Here is a 26,049-nt window from a genome sequence, read left to right on the forward strand (position 1 = left end):
GTTTATTTGAGGTGTGGGGGAAGGACAACAAACTAAACAGCAGTTTTAAAGAAATTAGTTTTCAATCTAGATTTAAAAGTTCATAGCTCCAGTGGCTTCCGAATACCGGGTGATGCCGAGACAGGTGAATGGGTGTTATCGGTGCCGAAGCTTGCGATCAAAACGATCCGTTCAGTGGACACTGAGCGTGTTCATCGGGTAAAATAAGTACTGTATTGAATGTATGCGAGCACAGTCTACTCATCTATTTTATGAAGTGGCAGCTGGCCAGGCAGTTCCAGGTTTGCTGTGGCAGACCCCACTAGTAGAACACAGCACACGAATGACCAGCACTAACGTGCACCAGGGAGCAGCAACAGCAGAAGAAATGCACGGTACCAGCAGCATGCCCCACTCCTTAACTTGCCCAGCCAACGCCATAGCCTGTTAGTCGTTCTCGGTACCGAGTAATCGTGACCTCGATAATGATTCCACTCTACGTGTAAATATGGACCTAAGGGTTAATCGAAGCAAACCAAAAGCAATCTAAAGTTTAATTAGAATGTTGGAGACTTTAATGAGCAACACAATAATTATACCTGCGGCAGTTGCTCAATGCAAATATTAATCACAGTGATGACACAAACGACTTGAGAGTGGAATGGAATGCTTACGAAAATCTGAATTTGATGAAGAGCAATATACCAATAATTTTCCTTAAGAAGCACGTTTTTCAATCAGTGCATGTTTCCTGATATTTTTATCCATGAAATATAATAAATTGGAATCGTTTGAATTAAAGTTATCTGAAGAGGTCTCAAAAGTAGTTCTGTGAAATCTAATTGCATGGGTAATGCACTGCTTTGCAAGAGTTATAAACGGACATGAGATGCAACCGACGGCACAAAACTGGGAGAACTATTTCAAGGTCAAATGAAACAAAACAGGTCATGTTTGAGAACAGAATGCAAGCAACATGAATGAGACAACTTCAAACTTGGTCCATTTGCAGTAATTTATTAAACAGTCTCACGACAGCACCATCCCAGGCCCCACCACGGTGCCCCTGTGGGACTCAGCAGAGTGCTTAACGAATCAACACACTGCCAAACACGCACAGTGATTCTCGACAAAGAACCTTAACCACTGGTCCTTTGGATGAGAACATGTAATTAATGTCATATTTAACAAGAACAAATATTTACCTAGAAAAGTAACACTAAGTCTCGAAACACTTCACGAGGATCCTGCATTGGGATGGTGGCCACTTTCTCACGAATGAGTGGCACTTGTAAAGAAACTGTGAGTGCCCAGATCTGCACGGATTCACCCCCTGGCCACCTCACATCCTCCCACCTACAAAACCAGACTCCACCCGGCTTAACTTTCAAGATCCGGTGAGATTTAGCACATTCAGGAGGATTTGGTTGGAGGCTACCAGCATGAAAAGCAATACAAATGAGATGATGGTAAAACAGCATAACAAATAACTATTAAATTTAATTGGAACCCCCAAAGTGGTAGAAATCACCTGATGGTGGCAGTGGGGATGAGTTGTTAGATGACTCATGACTTTAAATCCAAACTGAAATTGAATTTCCATCAAACTTGGAAACGTAAAATAAACGTGAAAACAATGAATGACAACTCATGAAATCAATCAACTCATTAATTTTGTATTGTGGGCTTAGTGCTGCTGGCTCAACAGGGTCCCTGTCCCACTCTCTGGGTCTGGGTTAGTGGTGATAATTTGGTAACTGGGTAAGAAAAACCAGCATCTTTAAGCCAAGAAATGCTGTAGCCAAGAGGGGGAGACATCAAGCGATCTCCTTTAACATGCAAATAACACGTGTGATCCACTGTTTTTCCACTTTTAACATGCCTGGCTTCTCTGCAAAACTGCTACACCTCAGGGCCTTTGCTGGTCAGAAACCTCAGCCTTTCCTAAGGGCGCACACCCCATCTGGCCTTGAATGGTGGTCGCAAGCGGCGGTGGTGCCTGAATCTGCGCTAAAATCACATTTGCTTCCACGGTTAACTCCGCACCCCGGCCTTGAGCGGCCGACCCGAGCGGGTCCACCGCTCGACCTTCGACCGCGGATGCCTGCCCCAAGAGGGAGCTCTGCGGCTTCAGCGTGAGCGCCTGGCCACGCGCGATCTGCGTCAGGGCCTTGCCCAGGGCCTGTCCCTGCACGCCGGGCAGCCGCACAATGTGGTGCGTCCCCGCAGGAGAGGCCTGCAGCAGGAACCCTGAAGGGTGCGGGCGTCCGAGTGCCACCTGTTGCTGCAGCTGGGCCAGTGTGGGGGCCGGCGACTTCTGGCCCCCTGAAGAGCGGCTCGCGGTGGCCGGTAGTGACACGACAATGAACTTGTGAGGGGCTGCGCCGGGCGCTCCGGACGACGCCAGCTTCACCAGCGTGGGGGAGGTGGTGGTGTGGCACGAAGCCGCAGAGGACGTGACCGACACCAGCGACAGAACCTGCGGGGAAAACATGAGGAGCTGGGTGGCTTGCCGTACTCACGGTCGATGTTTGGGGAAAACGGAGCCAGCACCACTGAGATCCTGGTTTGAGGTCAGATGATTGAACTGTGCTCTCAAGTGAAGTGTGTTGCTTTTACCCTGCTAGGTCACTAATGACTGCACGACTAATTTGATTTGTCCCAGACTGAGGACCAAAACGTGTGATCATGAATACAGGGCATAAGAACAGGTGTCGCCTTGTGTGGATAATCAGACCTAATGAGGCCTGGGTCTGTTCGATGTCACCATGTAGTGCATCCTTTGCTGCGAGATTTATGGACGTGTTTATCTGTTTCATTAAATAATTCCAAAAGCACAATTACAGTCATTACTGACGAAACTGAGTCCACTAGTCCACTGCACTCAATACCCTCAATTTAATCATGGGTGGCTAAACCTGCATCCAAAGCAAGGACCTCAGCGGTAGCTGGCTCGGTGCTCTGACACACGTCCATGATGAACCTGCTGAGCCATCCGTCCACCTCTAATTACAGCCCTTCGGCTTGCACCTTCCTCCAATTTGTTTCTCAAACCCAAACAAAGTATCCAGAAAGGGAAAGGGGGCAAGCGCCACTCACCTGTGGTACAGTGACCGCCGTCGCTGCCGTGCTGCTGGACACTGCCATGAGCTGCTTGGCTGGCGCCGGTGGTGGTGGTGGCGGCGACGGGGATAGGAGCCGCTCTTTTAAGACCCCGTCGGCCATCGCTGGTTTGGCCACCGCCCAGCACCGTGCCTCGAGGGAGGCAGCGCCGGCACTCGCCGACGGGGGACCCGGCGCCGATGGCGTCGCCAACGTGGGGAGCGCTCGGCCGGACGGAGGCCCTGCCACTGCCGCTGGTGCCGCGGGTGCCATTGTCGTGGATCTGGCGGGGGTGGGCGGCAGTCGTGGAACGCCGCTGGGGGCCGCGGGGCCCTGGGCGGCGACGCTGGCTGGGACGGCGCTTTGAGCTCCCACCGTGCTCCGCTAGCGGACGGCACACGGAGAGGGGCGCATAATGACCGTGTGTGAACAAAGACGCAGAGGAACTTGGAGAACGCAAAATACAACCCGCAGAGGACCTTAGACTTGTATACAATAGGAAAGTCTGTTTTTATATACAACAGTCAAGTGTTTTTCTTGGATAGTCTTGCCATGAGGACCTCGTGTCTGTCCCCCTCTCATTCTTTGTTTCTACATCTGTCTAGGTGTCCCTCTTAGAGAGACTCTGTGTGCATCTCGCTCCATTTCTATCTCTGCACCTCTGCGCGTCTCTTCCTTTGTGTTTCAGGCCCTAAGTTTCCTGCACTAGTAACAGAGCCCTCTTCACGTTCAGCCTGTTGACATCCCCGGGGAACACACAAGAAACCAATCTAATTCTAATTTATATTTAGAGTGCCTTCACTAAGTACCCCTCACTTCACTAAAGGCACTCTCTGATATAGCTTACAAAGCGGTGACAGAATGGAATGATGCAGATGGCAGGGGCATACAACAATTGTGGAATGAGTGATAGCCAAAGAGGGATACTTAGGGATCACGAAATGGTAGGGGAGGGACGGGAAGAAGTGGAGGGGTGAGGGATGAGAATGGGCAATAGAGAAGAGATGAGGCTTTAAGAGAGAAATAGGAGGTCAAGGAAGGAGACAGCTGAATATACAGAGATAGTATTGAGTATGGGCAGTGTTGAGTCTATGGGCACTGTTGAGTCTATGGGCAGTGTTATGGGCAGTGTTATGGGCAGTGTTAGTCTATGGGCAGTGCTGCTTAATAAACAGGGCAAGTTCATTCCAGTGGAGGGGTGCAAGGAGGGAGAAGGAGCGAAGATGGGATTGGGCACAGGGAAAAGGAGGGACAGAAGAGAGAGAAGGAGAGAAGACTGGGAAAGAAGGGGACAAGACGTGGAGTGGGAGCAGAGCGGACACCCCCGGACTCATGACAGCACCCTCTGACCTGTGCTTGCAAGGAAAGCGTGGAGCGCAGGGCGAGCGAGCGAGCGCGCAGCACGTGCTCACACAGCGCGGGGCCCAGCCAGCCATAGTCGTCGCAGTACGCGGGCACCACGTCTGGCACCGCGCGCTGCTGCGCCAGCACCGGTGCGCAGTGCTTCTGTTGGGCAGCGGGCGTAGGGGGGCAGGGGGAGCAGATGAGAGGGTAGCAAAGGGACAAGACAGACAAAGGCAAGCCCCAACATTAATGTGCAAGTAACTCATCATTCACATCAATTATTATGATGACAATGACGATGATGACGATGATGACAGTGATGATACATGTAGGATGACAGGGTGGCACGTCGGCAACACTTGTGATTCACAGCAAAAAGGCCCTGGGTTCGATTCTCAACTCTGCCACCTTTGTGTGGAGTCTGTATGTTTTCCCCCTGTTCTGCATGGGTTTCTTACGGATTCTCCAGTTTCCTCCCATAGCTCAAAAAACACTTACAATGTAACTGGTATTGGCCAAAAACTTTCAATGGTAATAATTACCTACCAAGCGCTCAATGGGGATCACACACAGCAGCAACATTGTCCCTGAACTGTGAAAACTTGGCAGGACCCTCCTGCAAAAATTGTCTAGAGACTCACTGAGACCTTGCTGGGTAAACAAGTGTAAAATCGAATTGGTGGACAATATACGTTTACAAAAAATATGCACATAATGGTCAGAATAAACCAGACGGCAGCAAGATGGACCGTGTGGTCCATAAAACCACAGCAGTGCAACCAAAATAAAACGAACAAGAAAGTCACATTATTAGTTCTGTCGGTAAAGTCACGTAGATAGAAAATAAATAAATAAAAGTTTATGAAAATAATAAAAGTAAAAAAAAACACCACGTTTCGATCGCAACACAAGCGGTCTTCTTTAGGCGAAGAGAAAAGAGGGGGCAAGCCTCCAAATGAAACTGCTTATAAGAGCTTTCAAAGTGAGCAAAGCTGTGCGGCGTAAACAGCACGGGCGGGGCAGCCAGCGCAAATGTAGGAGCAAAGCACCAGAAGTACAGGTGTAGTGTCTTGTAAAATCACTCAGTCAGACATGTTGTTACAGGTCACCTGCTTACACTTTGTTACTCTATTCAGTTGTAGACACTCCTGTCTCTGTCTATACGGTCACTTTTGTTAACTAACTTCCCCTATTTACTTTACACCTCGCTAACCTGCCTGCGGCAGCTCTTCCTCTCAGCAGCTCCGCACTCACAGCTCTGCACACAGCAGCTCCCGCTCGCGGTAGCTCCGCACTCGAGGCTCCGCAACTCAGCAGTGCTCACACAGAGCTCGCACACAGCAGCGCTCACACAGAGCATGCACACAGCAGCAGAGGCTTGCACACAGCTTCGCTCACACAGAGGCTCGCACATAGCTTCGCTCACACAGAGCTCGCACACAGCAGCGCTCACACAGAGGCTTGCACGAAGCTTCCCTCACTCTGCGCCGCTGCCCTCGCCTACGTTCCCTCAGACCCACTCACTCGTCCAATCCGGGCGGGGAGATCAACTATCACCCGCCCGGCGACTCGTGAGGGTTGAGATCCGTCCCTGGCTTGAGCGGCAACGGCGAGATGTCTTCACCTTGGTCCCAGCAACCAGAACTCCCGCTCCGCTATCACGCGCCTCCTTATATCCTCCTCCCAATTATCCAGCTCCTCCCTTGTGTCTCTTTAGGGCCAGACAGGCTGGCGCTTGTCAGGCCATCAATCACCCCTTATCGCACGTCTCCCTCGAAACACGTCTGGTGTCAGCGTGCAACCCCAGGCCGACCCCGTCTGCACCCGATTCTCCCCTTAATAATGTGGAGGTTTGCTCGTGCAACCTCACGTTGCACACGCGCACCTGCCTGCCCTCGGTTGCCCTCGGCCAACAGTGCGCACCACGTATTTTACCACACTACACAAGTGTTGGTGCAGTAAGACCACACGGAGATGGGATTTACTACAAGGCTGTTGCCGTTTATTAAACACTGTTAAACTCAACGCTCTAACTCACACCAGAGGTAGGTGTCCTCTATCTGGGTCCTTACCCCGGACTCTCAACAGTACCTGGTCCTGCCTTCGGCTATCCTTAAGGGCTCTCTCACTCGTCTGCCCGGAACGGGGGCTCATCCAACACCGTCCGGCGATGAGGAGAGAGAAACCCTTTTTCAGCCGATCCCTACTGAATACTCCGGACCCCACTCTCGGCTATCCCTTAGCTCTCTTCTTCCAGCCGATCCTTTCCCTGGTTCCCCACCACGACCCCGCTTTCGTCAAGGGGTCCCCCTTAAGTACCCCCTTACAGCACCCGTGACATGACGTCATCCTCGGCTGTCAACTCGCTCGCACCTCCCTCTGTTCGCCCGTTCATGGTTGCTCACATGACTCCTCTACACAAGTAAAGCGTGTGCGTTAGACAATGGGGGGAGGGAGGGGGCAGAGATAGGGGAAAGAGAGAGGGGGGGTTAGAGATAGAGGTGGAGCTGAAAGGCGAGGGTGCAGTCCAAATGTGTTAGACAATGGGGGGAGGAAGAGGGTAGAGATAGGGGGGAGAGAGAGGGGGGGCGTAGAGATCAGGGGAGAGAGGGGGGTAGAGATGGGGGGGGGGGCATTGCACCTCGCTACACCCATTCACACTGCTGACGGTAGAAGTTGATAAGAAAACACAAATCAAGTCATGACCCAAAGTGGTTGATGACATCTTTACCGAAAGAACCAAGAATATGAATTCCTGCAGTCACGAAAGTTTCACGTCAAAATTTTACAAGAAAGTACCGGTGAGAGAGAATACAGGTAAAACAAGACAAGGTGAGCCAGAACGATACGGGGTGAGGCAGAACGAGGCAGGGTGAGACAGAACAAGGCAGGGTGAGGCAGAACGATACGGGGTGAGCCAGAACGATATGGGGTGAGGCAGAACGAGGCAGGGTGAGACAGAACGAGGCAGGGTGAGGCAGAACGAGACAGGGTGAGGCAGAACGAGGCAGGGTGAGACAGAACAAGGCAGGGTGAGGCAGAACGATACGGGGTGAGCCAGAACGATATGGGGTGAGGCAGAACGAGGCAGGGTGAGACAGAACGAGGCAGGGTGAGGCAGAACGAGACAGGGTGAGGCAGAGCGATATGGGGTGAGGCAGAACGAGGCAGGGTGAGGCAGAACGAGGCAGGGTGAGCCAGAACGAGGCAGGGTGAGGCAGAACGAGACAGGGTGAGGCAGAACGAGGCAGGGTGAGGCAGAACGAGGCAGGGTGAGCCAGAACGAGACAGGGTGAGGCAGAACGAGGCAGGGTGAGGCAGAACGAGGCAGGGTGAGGCAGACCGAGACAGGGTGAGGCAGAACGAGGCAGGGTGAGGCAGAACGAGACGGGGTGAGGCAGAACGAGACGGGGTGAGGCAGAACGAGACGGGGTGAGGCAGAACGAGACGGAATGAGGCAGAACGACGCAGGGTGAGGCAGAACGAGGCAGGGTGAGGCAGAACGAGGCAGGGTGAGGCAGAACGAGACGGGGTGAGGCAGAACGATACGGGGTGAGGCAGAACGAGACAGGGTGAGGCAGAACAATACGGGGTGAGGCAGAACGAGACAGGGTGAGGCAGAACGATACGGGGTGAGGCAGAACGAGACGGGGTGAGGCAGAACGAGGCGGGGTGAGGCAGAACGAGACAGGGTGAGGCAGAACGAGGCAGGGTGAGGCAGAACGAGACAGGGTGAGGCAGAACAATACAGGGTGAGGCAGAACGAGACAGGTTGAGGCAGAACGATACGGGGTGAGGCAGAACGAGGCGGGGTGAGGCAGAACAATACGGGGTGAGGCAGAACGAGACAGGGTGAGGCAGAACGAGGCAGGGTGAGGCAGAACGAGACGGGGTGAGGCAGAACGAGATGGGGTGAGGCAGAACGAGGCAGGGTGAGGCAGAACGAGACAGGGTGAGCCAGAACGAGACGGGGTGAGGCAGAACGAGGCAGGGTGAGGCAGAACGAGACGGGGTGAGCCAGAACAAGACGGGGTGAGGCAGAACGAGACGGGGTGAGCCAGAACGAGACGGGGTGAGGCAGAACGAGGCGGGGTGAGGCAGAACGAGACGGGGTGAGGCAGAACGAGACGGGGTGAAGCAGAACGAGACGGGGTGAGGCAGAACGAGACAGGGTGAGGCAGAACGAGACGGGGTGAAGCAGAACGAGACGGGGTGAGGCAAAACGAGACGGGGTGAGGCAGAACGAGACGGGGTGAAGCAGAACGAGACGGGGTGAAGCAGAACGAGACAGGGTGAAGCAGAACGATGCAGGGTGAGGCAGAATGAGACAGGGCGAGGCAGAACGAGACGGGGTGAGGCAGAACGAGACGGGGTGAGGCAGAACGAGACGGGGTGAGGCAGAACGAGACAGACTGAGCCAGAACGAGGCAGGGTGAGGCAGAACAAGACGGGGTGAGGCAGAACGACGCAGGGTGAGGCAGAACGAGGCAGGGTGAGGCAGAACGAGGCAGGGTGAGGCAGAACGACACAGGGTGAGGCAGAACGAGACAGGATGAGGCAGAACGAGACAGGGTGAGGCAGAACGATGCAGGGTGAGGCAGAACGAGGCAGGGTGAGGCAGAACGAGACGGGGTGAGGCAGAACGAGACAGGGTGAGGCAGAACGAGGCAAGGTGAGGCAGAACGAGACGGGGTGAGGCAGAACGAGGCAGGGTGAGGCAGAACGAGGCAGGGTGAGGCAGAACGAGGCAGGGTGAGGCAGAACGACACAGGGCAGGTACGCTGGAATCAGACCGTAAAGAGGAAACAGACAAAATGAGACTGAAAAGGATGACAGACCAGATGAGATACAATTTACATGCCTAACTATGATCATATCCCTAGTCCTGACCATGACCCTAACCAACACTGCCCCATTGATCGATTCTGTGAGTGACAAGAATAACCCATCGTAACAGATTATAATCAGTGCAGGTTGGAATAGTCTTTTTACCCATACCGTGCGATGTTGAACCTAACACTCGCCAGGGCCATCACCTATGAACACTGACCGTAATCCAGACCCTAGCCCCTCACCCTTAGGCTGACACTTACCCTTACCCAAGCTACGGGAGCAAGAAGGCCCTGGGTTCAATTCCCTACTTGGGCGCCTCTCTCTGTGAAGGATGAATAGTCTCCCTATGTTCTGCACGGGCTTCCTCCGGGTTATGGAAACATTCAGGGCACACAACCGCCACCAACCTCACCAGGATGATGTTCTCCACGCGCTGGGCGCCAAAGAGATCGCCACTGCTGATGGCCTGCCCGCTCAGGATCGACCGGATTCTCTCTCCCTCTTGCTTGAGGCGGGGCAGCACCAGCGAGGAGATCACCTGGGGACCACAGTGGTGACCGCCCCAGTCACAGCACATGGCAGAGAGGGGTGCCGCATTGCCCAAGGGTTCATTATTATTATTGTTCTTGTTGTATCATTATTATTGCCTTTCTTTACCCAGGAAAGCCTCAGTCTCCAGATACTTTTTCAGGAGGGTGCTGCCAAGTCTCCGTGGTCAGCAGGGGTGACGTTGCTGCTGTGTGTAATCCTAATCGAGTCATTTTCAGTAACAATGCGAGGGTATTTTTGTTATTGCTATGGGAGGAACCCGGAGAACCCAGAAGAAGCACATTCAGAACAGGGGGGACAAAATACAAACTCCACACACAAAGAAGCACAAGTCAGGAATCGAACCCAGGCCCTTCTTGCTGTGAGGCACGGGTGTTACTACTGCGCCGCCAGCCTGCCGCCACACTCAATCGGGATTACACACAGAGCAACATTTCCTGCTGCGGCCAAATAGAGCAGACTGTCTGTAAAATACAGCAGTATCTTTCTTTGTGATAGTCCCGTGCTATGCGAATGGTGCGAAGACCCAAGTGTACTCAATGACTACTGTTGATTACGATGACGATGGGGCCGATGACGGTGACGACTGGAGCGCCGCAGTGGCGAGATGTTATCTCCCTCGCCTGGTACGCAGGAGGGCGTGGGTTCGATCCCAACCCCTGATAATGCCTGTTTTTATGCTCTGCATTGATAGTCACCAGCCTGGGGACAGATCAAATTAGTTGAAAACCCTAGTGAACATGATCGTTTTTGTGGTTATTGGTGACCGAGCAAAGACTATCAACACATTTCACTCTAACTAAATTTGAAGCTTTTGTGAATAAAACATTTAGATTGCAACACAAGCAATCGTCATCAGGTAGAAAACAAACCTAGTGAACTTAGAAATACAATGCAATCCAACATAGAGTCGGCCAACACAACAGTCAGCACCTTACCTGGTGGTTACGTTCTTCCAAAGATTGCTAAATTTGAGAGGGAGATAAAACACAGACACAATCTTTGGAGAATGCAATCAACCAGGCCATGTGCCAACTTTGTGCTAGCCGACTCTCCGCGTTGCATTGCACCACACTTCCAAAAAAAATCTCAAACTGCCCATTTCTCTCTCCAAAATTCACCAGGCTCTCACAGGTCCATTCGCTCTCTCTCTCCCCTGCCGCTTCGGAGTGGACTTCCACACAACCAGTTGAGGCCAGTTGTGTGGAGGCCAGCAGGACGCCGCCATCTTGGGCGGCGCGGCAAGGGCGCGGTCGGAGCCCGCTATTTCAGAAGAGCCGCGTGGTGCGCAACCTGCGGGGGCCGCTGCTGCAGTTGGACATAACGGGGCCGAGCGCACCCGCCGGCTTCCGCACGTTAAAGAATTTGTCGCTGCTGGCGGTGATTGGAGCGCCTTTATACTTGGCAGTTCGAGGCGGCATTTCGGTCAGTACATTGGTCGGAGGAGGAGGAGGCGTTGGTCGCTCTGCCGAACGTCTTGGATGACGACGCTCTGGCAGTGTTCAGGTCGATTTCCCCTGACAAGAAGAAAACTTTACAAGATGCGTACACTGAGATGGCAGAAGTCTACGAACCAAGTTCATGCAACGGAGGCGGGGAAGCTCCGAGTCTCCTCTCGCCTACCGTAGTGCTCTGATGGCATTGGCTGTGGCTGTCTACGCTGATGTTAAACAAGAGGCCCTTGACTCGTTGGTCATGTACGGATGTTGGCTCTGGCAAGGGACATGGGGGTGCTTCTACCGGCGTTTGGTCATGCTGTGCAGTCATCTCGATGGGCCGCCAGATGCCTTCACGCACACGAGAGCCTACAGCGGGGGTCGCAGATGGCTGCGTGGACGGGTGATCCTAGCCGAGACGGGGAGCCAAAGGGGTGGTCACCAACTAAAGTTGTACACATGCCACCTGAAGACGCGGCTTCCGAGGGTGATCCCACGGTGTCGGTTCCCCTCCTTGAGATCGAAGACGGGGCGATGCTGCACGTCGCCGAGGGTTCAACAGGCCATGTCGGGGTGATGACTGGGGAGCTCAACAACACCGACTTCGGTTGCTGCTCCGACGGCTCAACATCCTCCCACACAGGCGAGTCGGTATGCGTCGGACACCCGGCCAAATTCACCACCTCATGCATCTCATGGCACGGGGCACATTCATTCACATCGTGGGTTGTGTGTTGCTAAAGGGTGGCCCATTTCGGTAACACAATGGAAAAAACTAGCGCATCGCGTGGTCGCTGTGGCTGCGGGATCCTCGGCTGTGCCTGGTTCGATTCAGGGGTGGATGTTTGCGTCTTCGTGGACATGGGGGCTTCCGCTACGATAATTTCTGATGTTATCTTTCAATTATTGTCGATCCCCGTTTCGCAAGTCTATCCAGCCTTTGACGCTTGTGCCGCCGCTAACGGCGGTAGCATGGGCATCATCAGCCAGGTGGACACCCATATTGCGATCGGTGATGTCGTGGCGTCGGGGCCGGTTTTGATCTCCAGGTTGCTAGCCGTGCCCTGTTTGTTAGGCACCGATTTCCTTCGGAGAATGCCTGTTAAGATCTTGGTGGACCAGGGCTGCTTGGAAATGCCGTTGGGTCGCAAATAGTTTTTCCTACCATCGCCGCTCTTGCGTTCGCCGTTGTGTGCCGCCGTACAGACGCTAGCTGATGTCGCGGTCGAAATTCCGCCGGGTTCCCAAATGCTAGTGCCGTTGCGTTATCGTAAGGGAATCCGATGCGATAGTGCGGTGTCTGGCGTCTTTCTGACCCCATCTAATACTGCGACCCGAGGCTTGCTAGCACACAGACGATCGTTCGTTCTGAGCAGGCCCCATTCTTGCAGGTTCTTAATGGGGGGCCGGATGCAGTTGTTGTTCCTGCTGGCACGGTGTTGGCCCATGCCACCACCGCCTTTTCGGAACACGACGAGGTTGAGTCGCATCCACTGGTGGGGGCGACTCATCCCTCTTCTATTTCGGACAATCGGTGGGTCGCAGAGTTATGTGGAAAGAATTTATCCTTGTCGTCCGAGCAGTGGAACAAGTTGTGTTCACTTGTGTGAATTCTCAGATGTCTTTAGTAAAAGATTTCGATTTGGAAAGCACGTCCTTTTGTCGCACCATATTGATACGAGTGACGCCAGCCCCATCCATCAAAATTCGCATCGAATGAGTCCGGTGGAGAAAGAACACGTGCAACACGCTGTCAATGACATGCTGGCCGCAAATATTATTTCGCCGTGAAATAGCCCGTGGGGCATGCTCATTAAGCAGAAGGATGGTAACCTCAGATTCTGCGTTGATTTACGCAAGTTGAACAAAGTGGCCGATGCGTATCCGCTCCCGCGCATGGATGACTCCCTTGATGCTTTGTCCGGGGCGTGGTATTTCTCGACTCTCGATTTGTCCTCCGGGTTCTGGCAATTGCCTTTGGATGACTCATCGAAACAGAAAACCGCTTTCCATACGCCTCAGGGACTTTTTCAGTTTAATTGCGTTCCGATGGCCTTGAGTTCGGCTTCAATGCTTAATGGAGCTCGTCTTGGCCGGGTTGCAGTGGGACACTTGCCTCATTTATATATATGATGTCATTGTTTTCAGTCGCACTTTTGATGAGCACCTCCACCGCCTGCACTCCGTTTTTGATAGGATGCACTCTAACTTGAAATTCAAGCCGAAAATATGTCCCTTGTTGCAAAATTCGGTGCGTTATTTGGGCCATGTTGTCAGTTCCGATGGCATTGCCACGGACCCGGCGAAAATTGCATTTGTTCGTGATTGGCCAACCCCCACATGCATGGGTGATGTGCGCAGTTTCGTCGGATTTGCTTCGTATTACCGTCGGTTCGTGCCAAATTTCGCTATGGTCGCTAAACCCTTGCACGCATTGACTGCTAAAAATCAGAGGTTCAGATGGGGTCCGGAGGAGGAAGCTGCGTTCGTGGCTCTCCACGAACAATTGTCAGATGCGCCCACGCTTGAATATCCAGATTTTTCCTTGCCGTTTACCCTCGACATCGATGCTAGCGATACGGGCATCGGTGCTCTTATTCTAAGTGAAAAACGGTGTCGAAAAGGTGGTCGCTTATGGCAGCCGTGTCCTCTCCCCTGCGGAAAGTCGCTATTGCGTCACTCGACGGGAACTTTTGGCGATTGTTTATTTTGTATAGCAATACAGACCCTACCTCTACAGCAGGAAATTCAGTCCGCACTGATCATGCGGCCTTTCCAGTACTGCCTGAAAGTCGAGCAACCAGCCGGCCAGCTGTCTCGTTGGCTCGAGATATTGCAGGAATTTTCGTTCGATGTGGTTTATCATAAGGGCTCCCGGCATTGTAACGCGGATGCCCTGTCGTGACTGCCGCATGCGCATCGCTGCGCGTGTTCCTCTGGAACGAGTCGTGCGCCTGTTGCCTCGTTACCGCGACCTGTCATGTCCGCGGTTGTCAATCCAACCGCGCACAACGCAGATGCTCCGGCTGACTATAACGACTTCTGCGCTCTGTGTGGGTGCACGAGCAGCTGCTGGATGACTCCTTACGGACTTTACGGCGTCTAGTAGAACACACACATAAGTCTTCTATGTCGGATGAGGGTGGCCGCTTGGTTTTTCATGACGGCCTTTTGATGTGGAGGGATGATATGCTGGATCGCTGGTGGCTTGTTGTTCCCGTTGCTCTACGTGACGGCTTGATTCGCGTGCTGCACGGGGAAAAATTGTTGCAACTTGGTGTTCAAAAATCCTTGCTGACATTGCAACGAGATAACTATTGGCTTAGCATGACTGCCCATGTTTCTAAATTTATCCATTCATGCCCTGAATGTGCTCGGAGGAAGCCACCGCAGGAGAAGTGTCATCTGCCGCTGCAATCTATTTCAGTATCGCATATCAACGAGTTAATGGCGCTGGATGTACTGGGCCCCTTTCCGATCCCTCCTAGGGGAAACAAATATCTTTTGGTGGGAGTGGAATATTTTTCTCGGTGGCCGATGGCTTGGCCATTGCCTGACTAATCGGCTGATGCATTCTTAAATGGACAAAGGTGCTCCGGAACCACTGCTAACAGACCAAGGTCGTAATTTTTCTTCTAAATTGTTACGCAATGTTTGCGACACACTGGGCACTAAGAAAATCAGGACGTCGCCATACCACCCTCAGACCAATGGTAAGGTCGAACAGTTAAATCGGACCTTGACCGCTATGCTTTGTCAGGCTGTAGATGCTAAACAGGCTGATTGGGATTTGCATGTTCCAAGTGTACAGGATGCATGTTCCAAATGTACAGGATAGCCACGCATGCTTCCACGGGATTTTCGCCGTTTTTTCTTATGCATGGGAGGAAAAATGTGCCACCTATAGATGCTCAATTGGGGGCGCCTGTTGGCAGCACGAAATCCACCCTGCTGGACCATGTTTGGGACTCCCTGCGCCAGATTTCTGAGACTCAGGAGGCGGCTAGAATTAATACCGAAAAGACACTGGCGTGCAATGAGCGCTGTGCGCGCAGGTCCGGTCGTGATATGCCGTGGTCCATTGGTGACAGGGCTTGGCTACATTGCCCTCAGGTGCCCGTTGGCACTTCTCCCAAATTACATAAGACGTGGCACGGTCCTGTTGAGGTGGTTGAGATTAGAAGTCCGCAATGTGTACGCATTCGGGCGGGTCGTCGTCGGTCGTTCGTCCACCCATCTCGGTTGAAACCATTCAATTCCCCGCATGTCGTTTCTTCATCTCCAGTAATTAGTCTGCCGGGGTCTGACGTGTCCGACAAACTGGGGCCGGTGCGGTTACAGGGTGATCCCCCGTGGGATTCTGTTTTGCCGCCCACAGCATCCGGACCCTTGACCACCATTGCAGGCGGTAACCCTGCCCAGACCAGCCCGATTGCGACGGACCTGTCTACTCCTCAATCGCCGGTCCTGCCTCCCAATGTGTCGGCCAACGCGGACCGAATTGCGGCTACCGCGGATGGTCCGGCGTCACGGACTCGTTCCAAAACGTGTCGGTTTTGTTGACATTGCTGCATGTTATTACTCTACCTGTGTTATGGGTTTTGTCTTACTTCTTTTACTCTCAAAGTTAATTCTTAATTTTATCGCCTTGTCCTTGTTGGGTATGGCCTTATATTTCTTACCTTTGGGTTCTTACCACGTCTCTCCATTACTCGTAACTATATTGACTAGAGGCCAACCGAAACTGAATTTCTGGTTTCGGCTGAAACCAAAACCAGACCGAAAGTTAAATATTGACTTTCGGCCGAAACCAAAGCCGAAACCGAAAGTTTAACTACACTTTCGGCCGAAACCGAAGCAGAAACCGAAAGTTTAACTACACTTTCGACCGAGACCACAAGATCTATGAAATATGTCATGATGCAATGCTACTTTAATTCAAAAGAAATCTAGAACTAATCATTCAGAGCCTGCAGTAAGAGTCGCTAAATATCAAATATTTAGGCGTTACTTACTTAGTAATTATATCCAAACAAACGAATGTTGTAGTTAAGAAATACCACTTTATCCGTATTCTCGCCCAGTAGGTTGCAGCGCCTTGCTGGCATCAGAATCGACTTTAGTGATTAACTGCTCCGTTTATTAACTTTAATTTTCTATTTCACTCAGATTCGTAATTTCGTTATCACTAATTCGCTACGGAACTATTAACCAACTGAAAATCAATATTGTCAGACTTCGAATCTCGGTATCAACATGCGTGTAAACTTGTCGTCCCGCCAAAGAGACTCCACCCACGGATGCAGATGCAGGCTGCCGTCTGTTGACATTAGCAGTACTGTACATGGTTGCGGCGCTAACCTTGCTCCTAAGCTGCTGCTGACGTGTGTCTGCAGCCTATCGCATGGGATTGCCTAGCGCCGACTGACCAGCCGATAGGCAGAGAGATAGACGTCGCACTAGTGTTATATTCTAAAAATACATCTTCGGTTGATGACCGAAAGTCAATATCAGTTTCGGCTGAAACCGAAACCAGACCGAAAGTAAATAATTTACTTTCGGCCAAAACCGAAAGTATGCTGAAAGTAAAAAATGTACTTTCGACCAAAACCGAAAGTATGCTGAAAGTGGCCATTTGCCAACTTTTGGCGCCGAAACCTAAATCAAATTTCAGTCGGCCTCTAATATTGACCCTAGCCGGGACGGCTAGTTTTTTCATTATGGCTGGAGGGGGGTGATGTAATGAGAAAGCGCCATCTAATGGGCGGAAAGGGGTACCCGCATGGCCACCACCGGGTAGCGGGTATCCAATCCCAAGCGGGGATATATCTGGGCCAAAGGTAATGGGCGGAGTCAAAGGGGAACGTGCGGGAACCATCGGGAAGGTTCCACGAGGGGGGCGGAGCTAAGCTCCGCCGAGAGGGATATAAGCAGGGGCAGCGGAGGACTCAGGGGTCGGTGTGTGAAGCCTCAAGTCCGGACCGTGTCGCTGCACAAACCTCTCTTCGCCAACAACCAAGTGGCGGAACCCAGCGAGGTTCGTCTCTCCTTCCAGCACGCCGCCAGCCAGCGGCAGGATCAGGGAGTGAGAGAGAGGCGAACAGAAAGAACGGCTCGTCCCCGGCCGTAAAGAAGGAAGGGACATACGGGGAGAGCGGGACTGAGCTGTGCAAGAATTCTATCAATAAAAGACGCCAGTCAAGATCGTCATGGAAGTCGTTGATTACATTTGGAAGAACATAACCACCAGGTAAGGTGCTAACTGTTGTGTTGGCCAACTCTCTGTATTGGATTGCATTGCATTTCTAAGTTCACTAGGTTTGTTTTCTACCTGATGACGATTGCTTGTGTTGTAATCGAAACGTCGTATTCTATTATTTAATTTATTTTCTTTCTACGTGACTTTACCGAAAGAACCAAGGAACATTTCACTCTCTCTCCCCATGCGTTTAGAGTATCTGGCTGCTACTATAAATTCCCACACGTGATAAGCCACTTCGTTGAACTACCATGTGTGACCAGGCGGCTTCTAGAAAAGGGCTAATAGCTCAGTGGCCTTTACCTGATAAAATACATTTCTCTATGAGTATAAAAACAGCTCCAAAACCCAAGTGTACTAAATGATTACCATGAGGCCGACAATGATAAGCATCGTGAAAAGGGCAGCATGGTGGTAGTGTGACCCACACCTCTGGTCCCAGCTCGCACAGCACAGCGAGGCAGCCGTAGTGTGTGGTCCACACCGCCGCGGAGTCACTCAGGCTCTGGCGTAGGGGGGGGGGAGGGGATCATAACCGTTACGTGCAAGACGGTACAGGCTAGATGGAGTGAGATGGTGACAATGGGATTGATGAGAGAGACAGCAGGCAGTACAGATTAAATAGTGGCAACTCGTGATCATGGCGGGGCAGTGACATGGGAATTATGTATTGACTGGATGCTGTTGTTTATCCCGATAGTGCTTTGACAGAGGAGTTGTAAAGTTTGGGGAATGTGAAAACATTAGATCAGGCACCCCTTGAGATGGTATCATGGGGTAGCAGTTAATAATTCAGGGCTGTAGTCGTGAGAGTTTTGGCCTTGGCTATGATCATTAGTATGGATCGAACAAGAGTGAAGTCTTCGGGACATTCTTAGTCACGGCTCTGGCTCAGCTTTTAAAGCTCAGGCTCAGCTCAGGCTTTAGCCGCTCCATTGGTTTCCGAAGACACACGATGGAGCGGCTCAGCCATGGCCAGGCTCAGGCTCAGCCTCATGGGAATCCTGAGCGTGGCAGGGACCCATACTCAAGAGCCGACTCATGTTAAGCGCATGGCTTTGAGTGAGCCATGCCTCATCGGAGCCAGAGCCCAGCTCGAGCCATCACTTGGAATATGGACGTTTGGGTTGTGGAGGTGTGAGAGTCATGTGTACTCGTGCCTTGAGACACGCATGAGACACGCTGAGACACGTGTCGCACACGCGGTGAGACGCGCATCGCACACCTTGAGCATGACCTTGGAGGTACGGCCCAGCAGGGCGTTGGCAGGTGACGTGTACATCCTGCACGCCTGGGCCGCGATGCGCGACGCAAAGTCCCGCAGCGCCCAGTGGTTGTCGACGTCTGGCCGCTGGCACAGCTGGCGGCTCACGACGCATGACAGCATGGCGGGCATCAGCTCATGTAGCTGTTGCAGCAGTGCACGCAGACACAGTAGCAGCAGCCTTGATACAGAGACTCTGCGTTTCAAGGTACGGACCAATTTGTGAGATTAAAATAACGTGCTCAACAAAAAGCTCATCAGCGAACCACCACCACACTGCCAGCTTCCACAACACACAGTTCATCAGTGGGGCCACCATCAGACTGCCTGGCTTCCACAACACACAGCTCATCAGCGAGCCCACAACCACACTGCCGGCTTCCACAAACCACAACTCGTCAGCGAACCCACCACCACATTGTCAGGCTTTCACAACTCTTCAGCGAGCCCACCAACACACTGCCTGGCTTCGACAACACGCAGCTCATCAGCGAGCCCACCACAACACTGCTCGACTTTCACAACACACAGCTCATCACAACACTGCCCGGCATCACAACACGGAGCTCATCAGTAACCCTACCATCCGACTGCCCTATTTCCATCTCGCAAGGAATTTGCGGACACTTGAGGCACAAGTGGAAGTCAACATGTTCTCCTGTGTGCGACTGTGGCCTACGAACATCAAACCAAATCGGTCATAGAATCTCGCACTGCCCCAAATATCCATTTGAAGGTGGTCGGTGTGTGAATGGGTGTATCTACATAGGTTCTCACGAACAGCACTTGCCCCAACAGTCTGTTAAGGCTATACGAGGGATCTGTGTTTGTATCTGCAATTCACCAACTCTTAAAATAAAGCAAACTGAATGGCTAAATTACTTCAAACAGATTCTCAATAAGTTGCTATTCATTGATCATACGAAATCTGGTATGGTGTGTAAACATCGCCACTAGGGAGACAAAGGTCGCCTGGCGTGGTGCTGGCCACCCCACCCCCTCGTGTGCCGTGCCGGCCTTCATAGGTGCTACTCGCTAAGATCGCTTGCCCCAAAAGTCTGCAAAGGTTATAAGGGGAATCCTTGTCTTTTGTTGCAGGAGTGCATGCGCGTACGTATTTCTCAAGGTAGATGTTCGGATTCTCCAGCAGTGCTTTCACCATGCGCATCAAGTAGATGAGTAGAGCCAGGTTGTTGTGGACAATGTTAATCCGCACCTGGAACAGCAGCAGCACAAGCAGCGGCACGTTACTGCTGCCCGTGTACTCTTCTGGCGTAACGGCAGAGGCCCTATGCGTCTTTGTGTGTTACGTGTGTTACGCAATCCTGTGCAAACACAGCCTGAAGCAGCAGCAGTGACTAAGGCAGTGGAGGTTACTTCTACTACAGCAGCAGCAGAAATAGTAGCAGCATAACGAGCACAGACCAAGGTGGAAAGAAGAGACGCATGGGACAGAGACAATGCAATCAAGCTATATTGGGGTGAGGCGAAGGCGGGTGGGGATAGCTGTCTTATTCCTGATTGTGATCATTATTATTGTAATGTGAGGATATATCCGGGTTGCTGATAGATCACACCTCGTTACGATGATTGGCTCTGCCGGTCCTGGCCCATAGCCAATGGGGGGAAGTCTAGGGGCGTGGCCCTGACGTAATGGGAAGGTGATATCTGTAAGTAGAGGATTGGTTCTGCTGGCTTTAGCCACAGCCAATGGGGGGGACGAGTCAGGGGCGTGGTCGTGGGAGCGTACGATGGAGTTTAGAAGATTCCAGAGGGTAACCAGGATTGGTGGAAAGGTACCACGTGACCCGGGTATTAAAAGGGGTGGAGACGGACAACACGTGATCAGATCTGGAACGAACGGAGGGTGAGGCCACGCTGGAGCGGGGTCCAGGCTGCCACGTAACCGCGCGTGTCTCTCTCTCCCTTTCACGCTGTCTGTCAGCAGCGTGAAGGAGTAAGATGGGAGTGTTGTGAATGAAAGACAAATAAAGACCGGATTCCAGAAGTTGCTTCCACGACCTTTATTACATTATTATTCCGCTTGCTTAACCAGGAAAGCCTCGCGCAGTTTAAATACTTTTTTTCAAAAGGGTCCTGCCAAGCTTTCGCAGTGGGAGGCGCTGTTGCTGCTCGATGTGCAATCACAATTGAGTAATATGCAAGTAACACATGGGCAATGACAAATACAGAGTGAAATAGACACACACACATGCTACCTACAACCATATATCCAAACACATACATACATCCAACTCAACAGTCATCAATAACATTGCCGAAAAAGAAAAAAATACATTTAAAGGGCGATGTTTCAGGTAATGGCATGAGGCAGCCACCCACCCCCTCTGATATGAAGGTGCTGAGCTGAGGCATCAGTTGATAGAAGCCCGGCTCCATGGCAATGCTCTGCAGGGCCTCCTAATGGCACAGAGACAGCAACCATCACACACACACACAATTTCTTACAACCACACACACTTTCTTATAACTCGCTAGGTATTTGATATCGTGCTAGGTGTTCTGCGTTAGTGCTGGGTGTTCACGGCTGCGTGCTGGGTGCTCTGTACTAGTTCTGGGTGTTCTGCGTTGGTATTGAGTGTTCCATGTTGGTGCTGGGTGTTCACAACTGGGTGCTGCTGGGTGTGGGAGTGGTGGAAGCCAGGCAAGCAGACTGGCAGCACTCACGATTCTCTTGGGCTCCGAGGAGCCCATGGTCGCCTCCGTCACTTCGCAGTAGAACCTCTGCAGCTCCATGGACAGCTCGTGCGGGTGCCGCCGATGCACTCGCACGTACGCACTCTGAGACGCCCGCCCTGCTCGCGCACGCACACACATAAAGGTCCCCCATGTAGCCTTTAACTGATTTTTGGGGCAAGTACTGTTCGCGAGTAGTGCCCATTAAGGCCAGCACAACACACGTGGGAGTGAGGTGGCCAATACCATACCCGGCCACCTTTGTATTCTCAGTGCTGTTATCCATAACAGTTTTTCTCTGGCTGTCGCCCGATGTTGCAAGTTGTAATTATTGGCGAAACATCATACTTGGATTGTAAATGTTGTGGATTTACTCTCCAACACAATGGCGTGCTGTACTAGTAACGAATTGGTATGTTTTGTTTACGTGACGAACCTTATTAATCAGCTGTGGTGGGGTAGTAGCGGATTTAACGCACATTTATATTTATGCGATCTAACCAAAAAACCTGTATTATGGATAATATTGGTCGCGAAAGTCTACATGTTAAAGTGCTGATGTTTACACACCTCACCAAGTACTCATTTAAGACTGAGCCGCCCTAGGGGAGGCCCAGGTCCGGTTTAGATATTTGTCACTGATGTTGGCCGTGAGTGGGAATCGAACTCGGGCCACCGGGTTCGTAGTGCAGTACGCCAACCGCTACACTTTTTCTCCCCACGCACACACACGTGCTCATAAACACATACACGTGTAGTGTTGTACAGACGGACTCTTCAACGTCTTTTGTAGCACACACTTTTATTCGTCTTATTAACACAGTCCCTATGCACTCAGAACGTACAAGCCCCCGTACCCTACAGGCTACTTAATATCCCGCTCTTTCAGTGTCCTCTGACTGGACCTAGGGAGATGTCTCCCCGACCACTGGTTACTCTGAACCCTAGCCCTTATAAGGGCTGGAGGGCTTGGTCCAGGGTCCTAGGCTTCTTCCGCCGTCTTGGGTCTTCGTGTAGTCGAACCCCTCCAGAGCTCTGAGCGCTCTGGCTTTATACTTGTTCGTGGCCGGGTTGTCCAATCCCCGGCCACCTTGTGGAACCCTGTGATTGGTCGTTCCCAATCTGCTTTTCGATCCCAATTCACCCTATCTGACCCTGACCGTTTGGTCGCGCGGGAAAACCTTGTTTACGGTCAGCTCTCACAGCTTGTGAGACCCTGACCGTTAGTTTGAGCGGGAAAACCTTGTTAACGATTTGCTCTCCCAGTTTGTGAACATCGAGTGGGTAACTCTACTACATCACCCTCCCCTTCGGAAGCCTCAGCCGTCCCGGCTGTTACAAGCAGAAAATCCCCATCAATGAATCAAAGTGTGTGTGTGCCACAACCAACAAGAACAGGAACATCCAACAAGAACAGGAACATCCAACAAGAACAGGAACACCCACTATAAATACCCCCCCATCAACAACGCAACATATGTACATGGTCAGAACCAATCACAAATAACGACATTCGCGACGCACAACGCATGCAGCATTCAGCTGCCGCAAAAAAATGATGGGCAATCAAGAAAAGCGACGCGATCTAGCCCGTGTGTATTTCGCGGGCCCGTCGTAGGGGATGGGTGCCCCTTTCCGGGCTGCAGGCTGACCAGGCATCCTGGCAAAAATGTCAGCAGGGGCAGGAGGCCTCTCTGCGGGGACCCTTGGAGCAGACGGGTCGGGCAGCCTGGCAAACATGTTGGGCGGGTCAGGCATCCTGGTAAACATGTTGGGCGGGTCAGGCATTCTGGCAAACATGTTGGGCGGGTCAGGCATCCTGGCAAACATGTTGGGCGGCTCCCGGGGCCTTCGTGCAGAGACTCGTGGCTCGCACGGCTCCCTCAGTCCCGCATCATCTGCAGGAGGAATGAGACGTCTGCGCTGTGGGTTAGGTACCTACGGGGCGACATCCGACTCATCGGGCATATCACACGCTCGGCCCTCGTGTTTTGAGTGTGACGCAGAGCCGCGCGGAGCAACAAATGGCTTCAGACGAGAGGGGTGCACGAACCAGCGCCGTCGTCCCCAACGTATCTTTACACACTGTGGGCGCATTACCTGGACCACCTCAACTGGTCCTCGCCATGGTTTTAGGAGTTTAGCCGATGTGGACACCGGCACCTGGGGGCAATGAAGCCACGCCATATCACCTGGAGCCCACCGATGCACGGACGTGCGAGGGGCCTGCAACCTCGAATTTGCCCGCTGGCGGGAAGCGGAATTTTCGATCGCCGCATCACGAGCCTCAGACAGCTTTTGCAGGTTGAACCGCAAATGGTCAGTGAGCTTCGATGACTGTGGAAGCTGCTCTATCCCAAGCCGCACATCAGCGGGGGGAATGGGCTCCCTGCCATACATTAGGAAAAATGGGGAGAACCCTGTCGCTGCATGTGGCGCCATGCGGTAAGCAGCGAGGACCCCTGGGATCTGCAAGTCCCAGTCTACGTGGGATTCGTCAACCTGATGGCATAGCATAGAGGTGAGGGTTCTATGCAACCGCTCAACCATGCCATCTGTTTGGGGGTGATAGGACGAAGTGCGCACCTTCTTAGTGCCCAACAGGCGGCATACCTCACTCAGCAGGGTACTTGAAAAATTTCTTCCCTGATCGGTCAGCAACCGTTCTGGAGCGCCCTTGTCCAGCACATAGCCTTGAACAAAGGCGTCCACCACGGCTGCTGCCGACTGGTTGGGGAGGGCCCAGGCCATAGGCCACCGTGTAAAATACTCCACCCCAACCAGAAGGTACTTGTTACCACGAGGCGTTGTAGGGAAAGGCCCCAAAATGTCGAGAGCAACCAGCTCGTTCACACGGGATACCGTGATGGGCTGCAGCGGTGGGCATGCCGGCTTCGCTGGAGGTTTACGTTGCGCACATTGGGTGCAGCCCGTTAAAATATCAGTTACGTCGCGAAGCATGCCCGGCCAGTAAAATTGTAATCTTAGCAACCCAATGGTTTTATGCACACCCAGGTGCGACAATCGCTCGTGTGCCGCGCACACAGCCGAACACCGCAAAGCCGATGGCACTACAATTTTGTACTGGCAAGAATCAGCATCCCAATGCATGAGCAGACCGCGGCGCATGGCAAAAGAGTTCGATTTACTTGAACGTGAGGACGAATCACATGCGCGACGACGCAGAGGCAACAATGACGCATCGTTCATTTGGTGCCGACCCCATTCGTCCAACGTTATCCCCAGCAAGTCGTCACTTGCTGGTGGATTTTCGTGGTCCGCACCCGGCGCAGGATCGGAAGGAAGGGCAGCAGAAACCGTTTCAGGAGGTGCAACCGGGCGTACTATTTGCGGTTTGCACCGGCCAGAACCCGTGAAACAGGCGCATTGTTCTGACGGGAGGCGAGATAGCGCGTCCGCATTACTGTGCTGTGTACCCTTGCGGTAAATCACCATAAAATTGTAGTCCTGGAGGACTTCAAGCCATCGGGAGAGCTGGCCAGACGGTTGGTCAATGCGCAAAGCGTATTGTAACGCAGAGTGATCGGAGCGCACGGTAAACCGTTGACCGTACAGGTATGGCCTGTATTGTTGTATAAAGTAAACAATGGCCAGCAGCTCGCATCGGGTTACGCAATAACGTTGCTCTGCAGGGGACAAAACTCTGCTTCCATAGGCAACCACCCTCTCAACGCCATCAACGATTTGGGACAGCACCCCGCCGATCCCGGTGTTACTGGCATCGGTGTCCAGAATAAACGGCTTTGCGAAATCGGGGTAAGCCAGGGGCGGTGCTGCTACAAGAGCATTCCGTAAGGAGTCAAATGCGGCCTGTTCCGCGTCTCCCCAATGAAATTTCAGCCCTTTCGCTGTAAGAGCGTGTAGTGGCTTGGCGATTGTAGCGAAACCAGCCACAAAACGTCGGTAGTACGACGCGAACCCGATAAAACTGCGAACATCCCCAGCAGAGGTGGGGGTAGGCCATTGGCTGACACATTTAGTCTTTTCAGGGTCTGTGGAAATACCCGAGCGGCTGACTATGTGGCCTAGATAGCGCACACTCACGCAGAAGGTGGCACTTCTGCAGTTTGAATTTAAGGTCCGCAGCTCGCATCTTTTCGAAAACAGCGCGCAACCGTTCAATGTGTTCATTAAACGTGCGGCCAAAGACGATAACGTCATCAAGATAGATAAGGCATGAGTCCCACTGGAGCCCAGCGAGGACCAGCTCCATGAGCCTCTGAAACGTCGCTGGAGCCGAGTGGAGCCCCATGAGCAATCTATTAAACTCAAAAAGGCCCTGTGGTGTCCGAAAAGCAGTCTTTGGCTTTGACGCTTCGTCGAGGGGGAGTTGCCAAAACCCTGATAGAAGGTCCAAAGTGGTAAAATAACGCGCCTCTGCCAGAGCATCCAATGACTCATCCATACGTGGAAGAGGATATGCGTCAGCCACGGAAATTTTATTTAGGCGCCGAAAATCTACACAGAATCGAAGACTGCCATCGTGCTTTTTGACCAGCACTATCGGGGCACTCCAGGGGCTGTTGGAAGGAGAAATGATATCAGCCTTCAGCATGTCGTCAACT

At 52.4% G+C, this 26,049-nt stretch overlaps 1 protein-coding gene across 3 annotated transcripts in view; it reads right to left on the reverse strand.

Moving 5' to 3' along the window:
* Positions 1-986: 986 nt before the first annotated feature.
* The window catches only part of LOC144729991 (transcription initiation factor TFIID subunit 6-like), a 38,762-nt gene continuing 13,699 nt past the window's right edge, over positions 987-26,049 (reverse strand). For all 3 annotated transcript variants that reach the window (XM_078610439.1, XM_078610431.1, XM_078610421.1), the window contains 9 exons: positions 21,455-21,582; positions 21,110-21,187; positions 19,881-19,982; positions 18,728-18,910; positions 17,933-18,007; positions 9,671-9,796; positions 4,432-4,587; positions 3,079-3,465; positions 987-2,458 (listed from right to left, as the gene is read on the reverse strand). In XM_078610439.1, the coding sequence (XP_078466565.1) occupies positions 1,889-2,458; positions 3,079-3,465; positions 4,432-4,587; positions 9,671-9,796; positions 17,933-18,007; positions 18,728-18,910; positions 19,881-19,982; positions 21,110-21,187; positions 21,455-21,582 (1,805 nt within the window). In that variant the 3' untranslated portion in view covers positions 987-1,888. The remainder of the gene's footprint in view (positions 2,459-3,078; positions 3,466-4,431; positions 4,588-9,670; positions 9,797-17,932; positions 18,008-18,727; positions 18,911-19,880; positions 19,983-21,109; positions 21,188-21,454; positions 21,583-26,049) is intronic.

The sequence above is a fragment of the Lampetra planeri genome, chromosome 2 (assembly GCF_965212315.1).
Source record: "Lampetra planeri chromosome 2, kcLamPlan1.2.h2, whole genome shotgun sequence".
NCBI classification, from domain to species: Eukaryota; Metazoa; Chordata; class Hyperoartia; order Petromyzontiformes; family Petromyzontidae; genus Lampetra; species Lampetra planeri.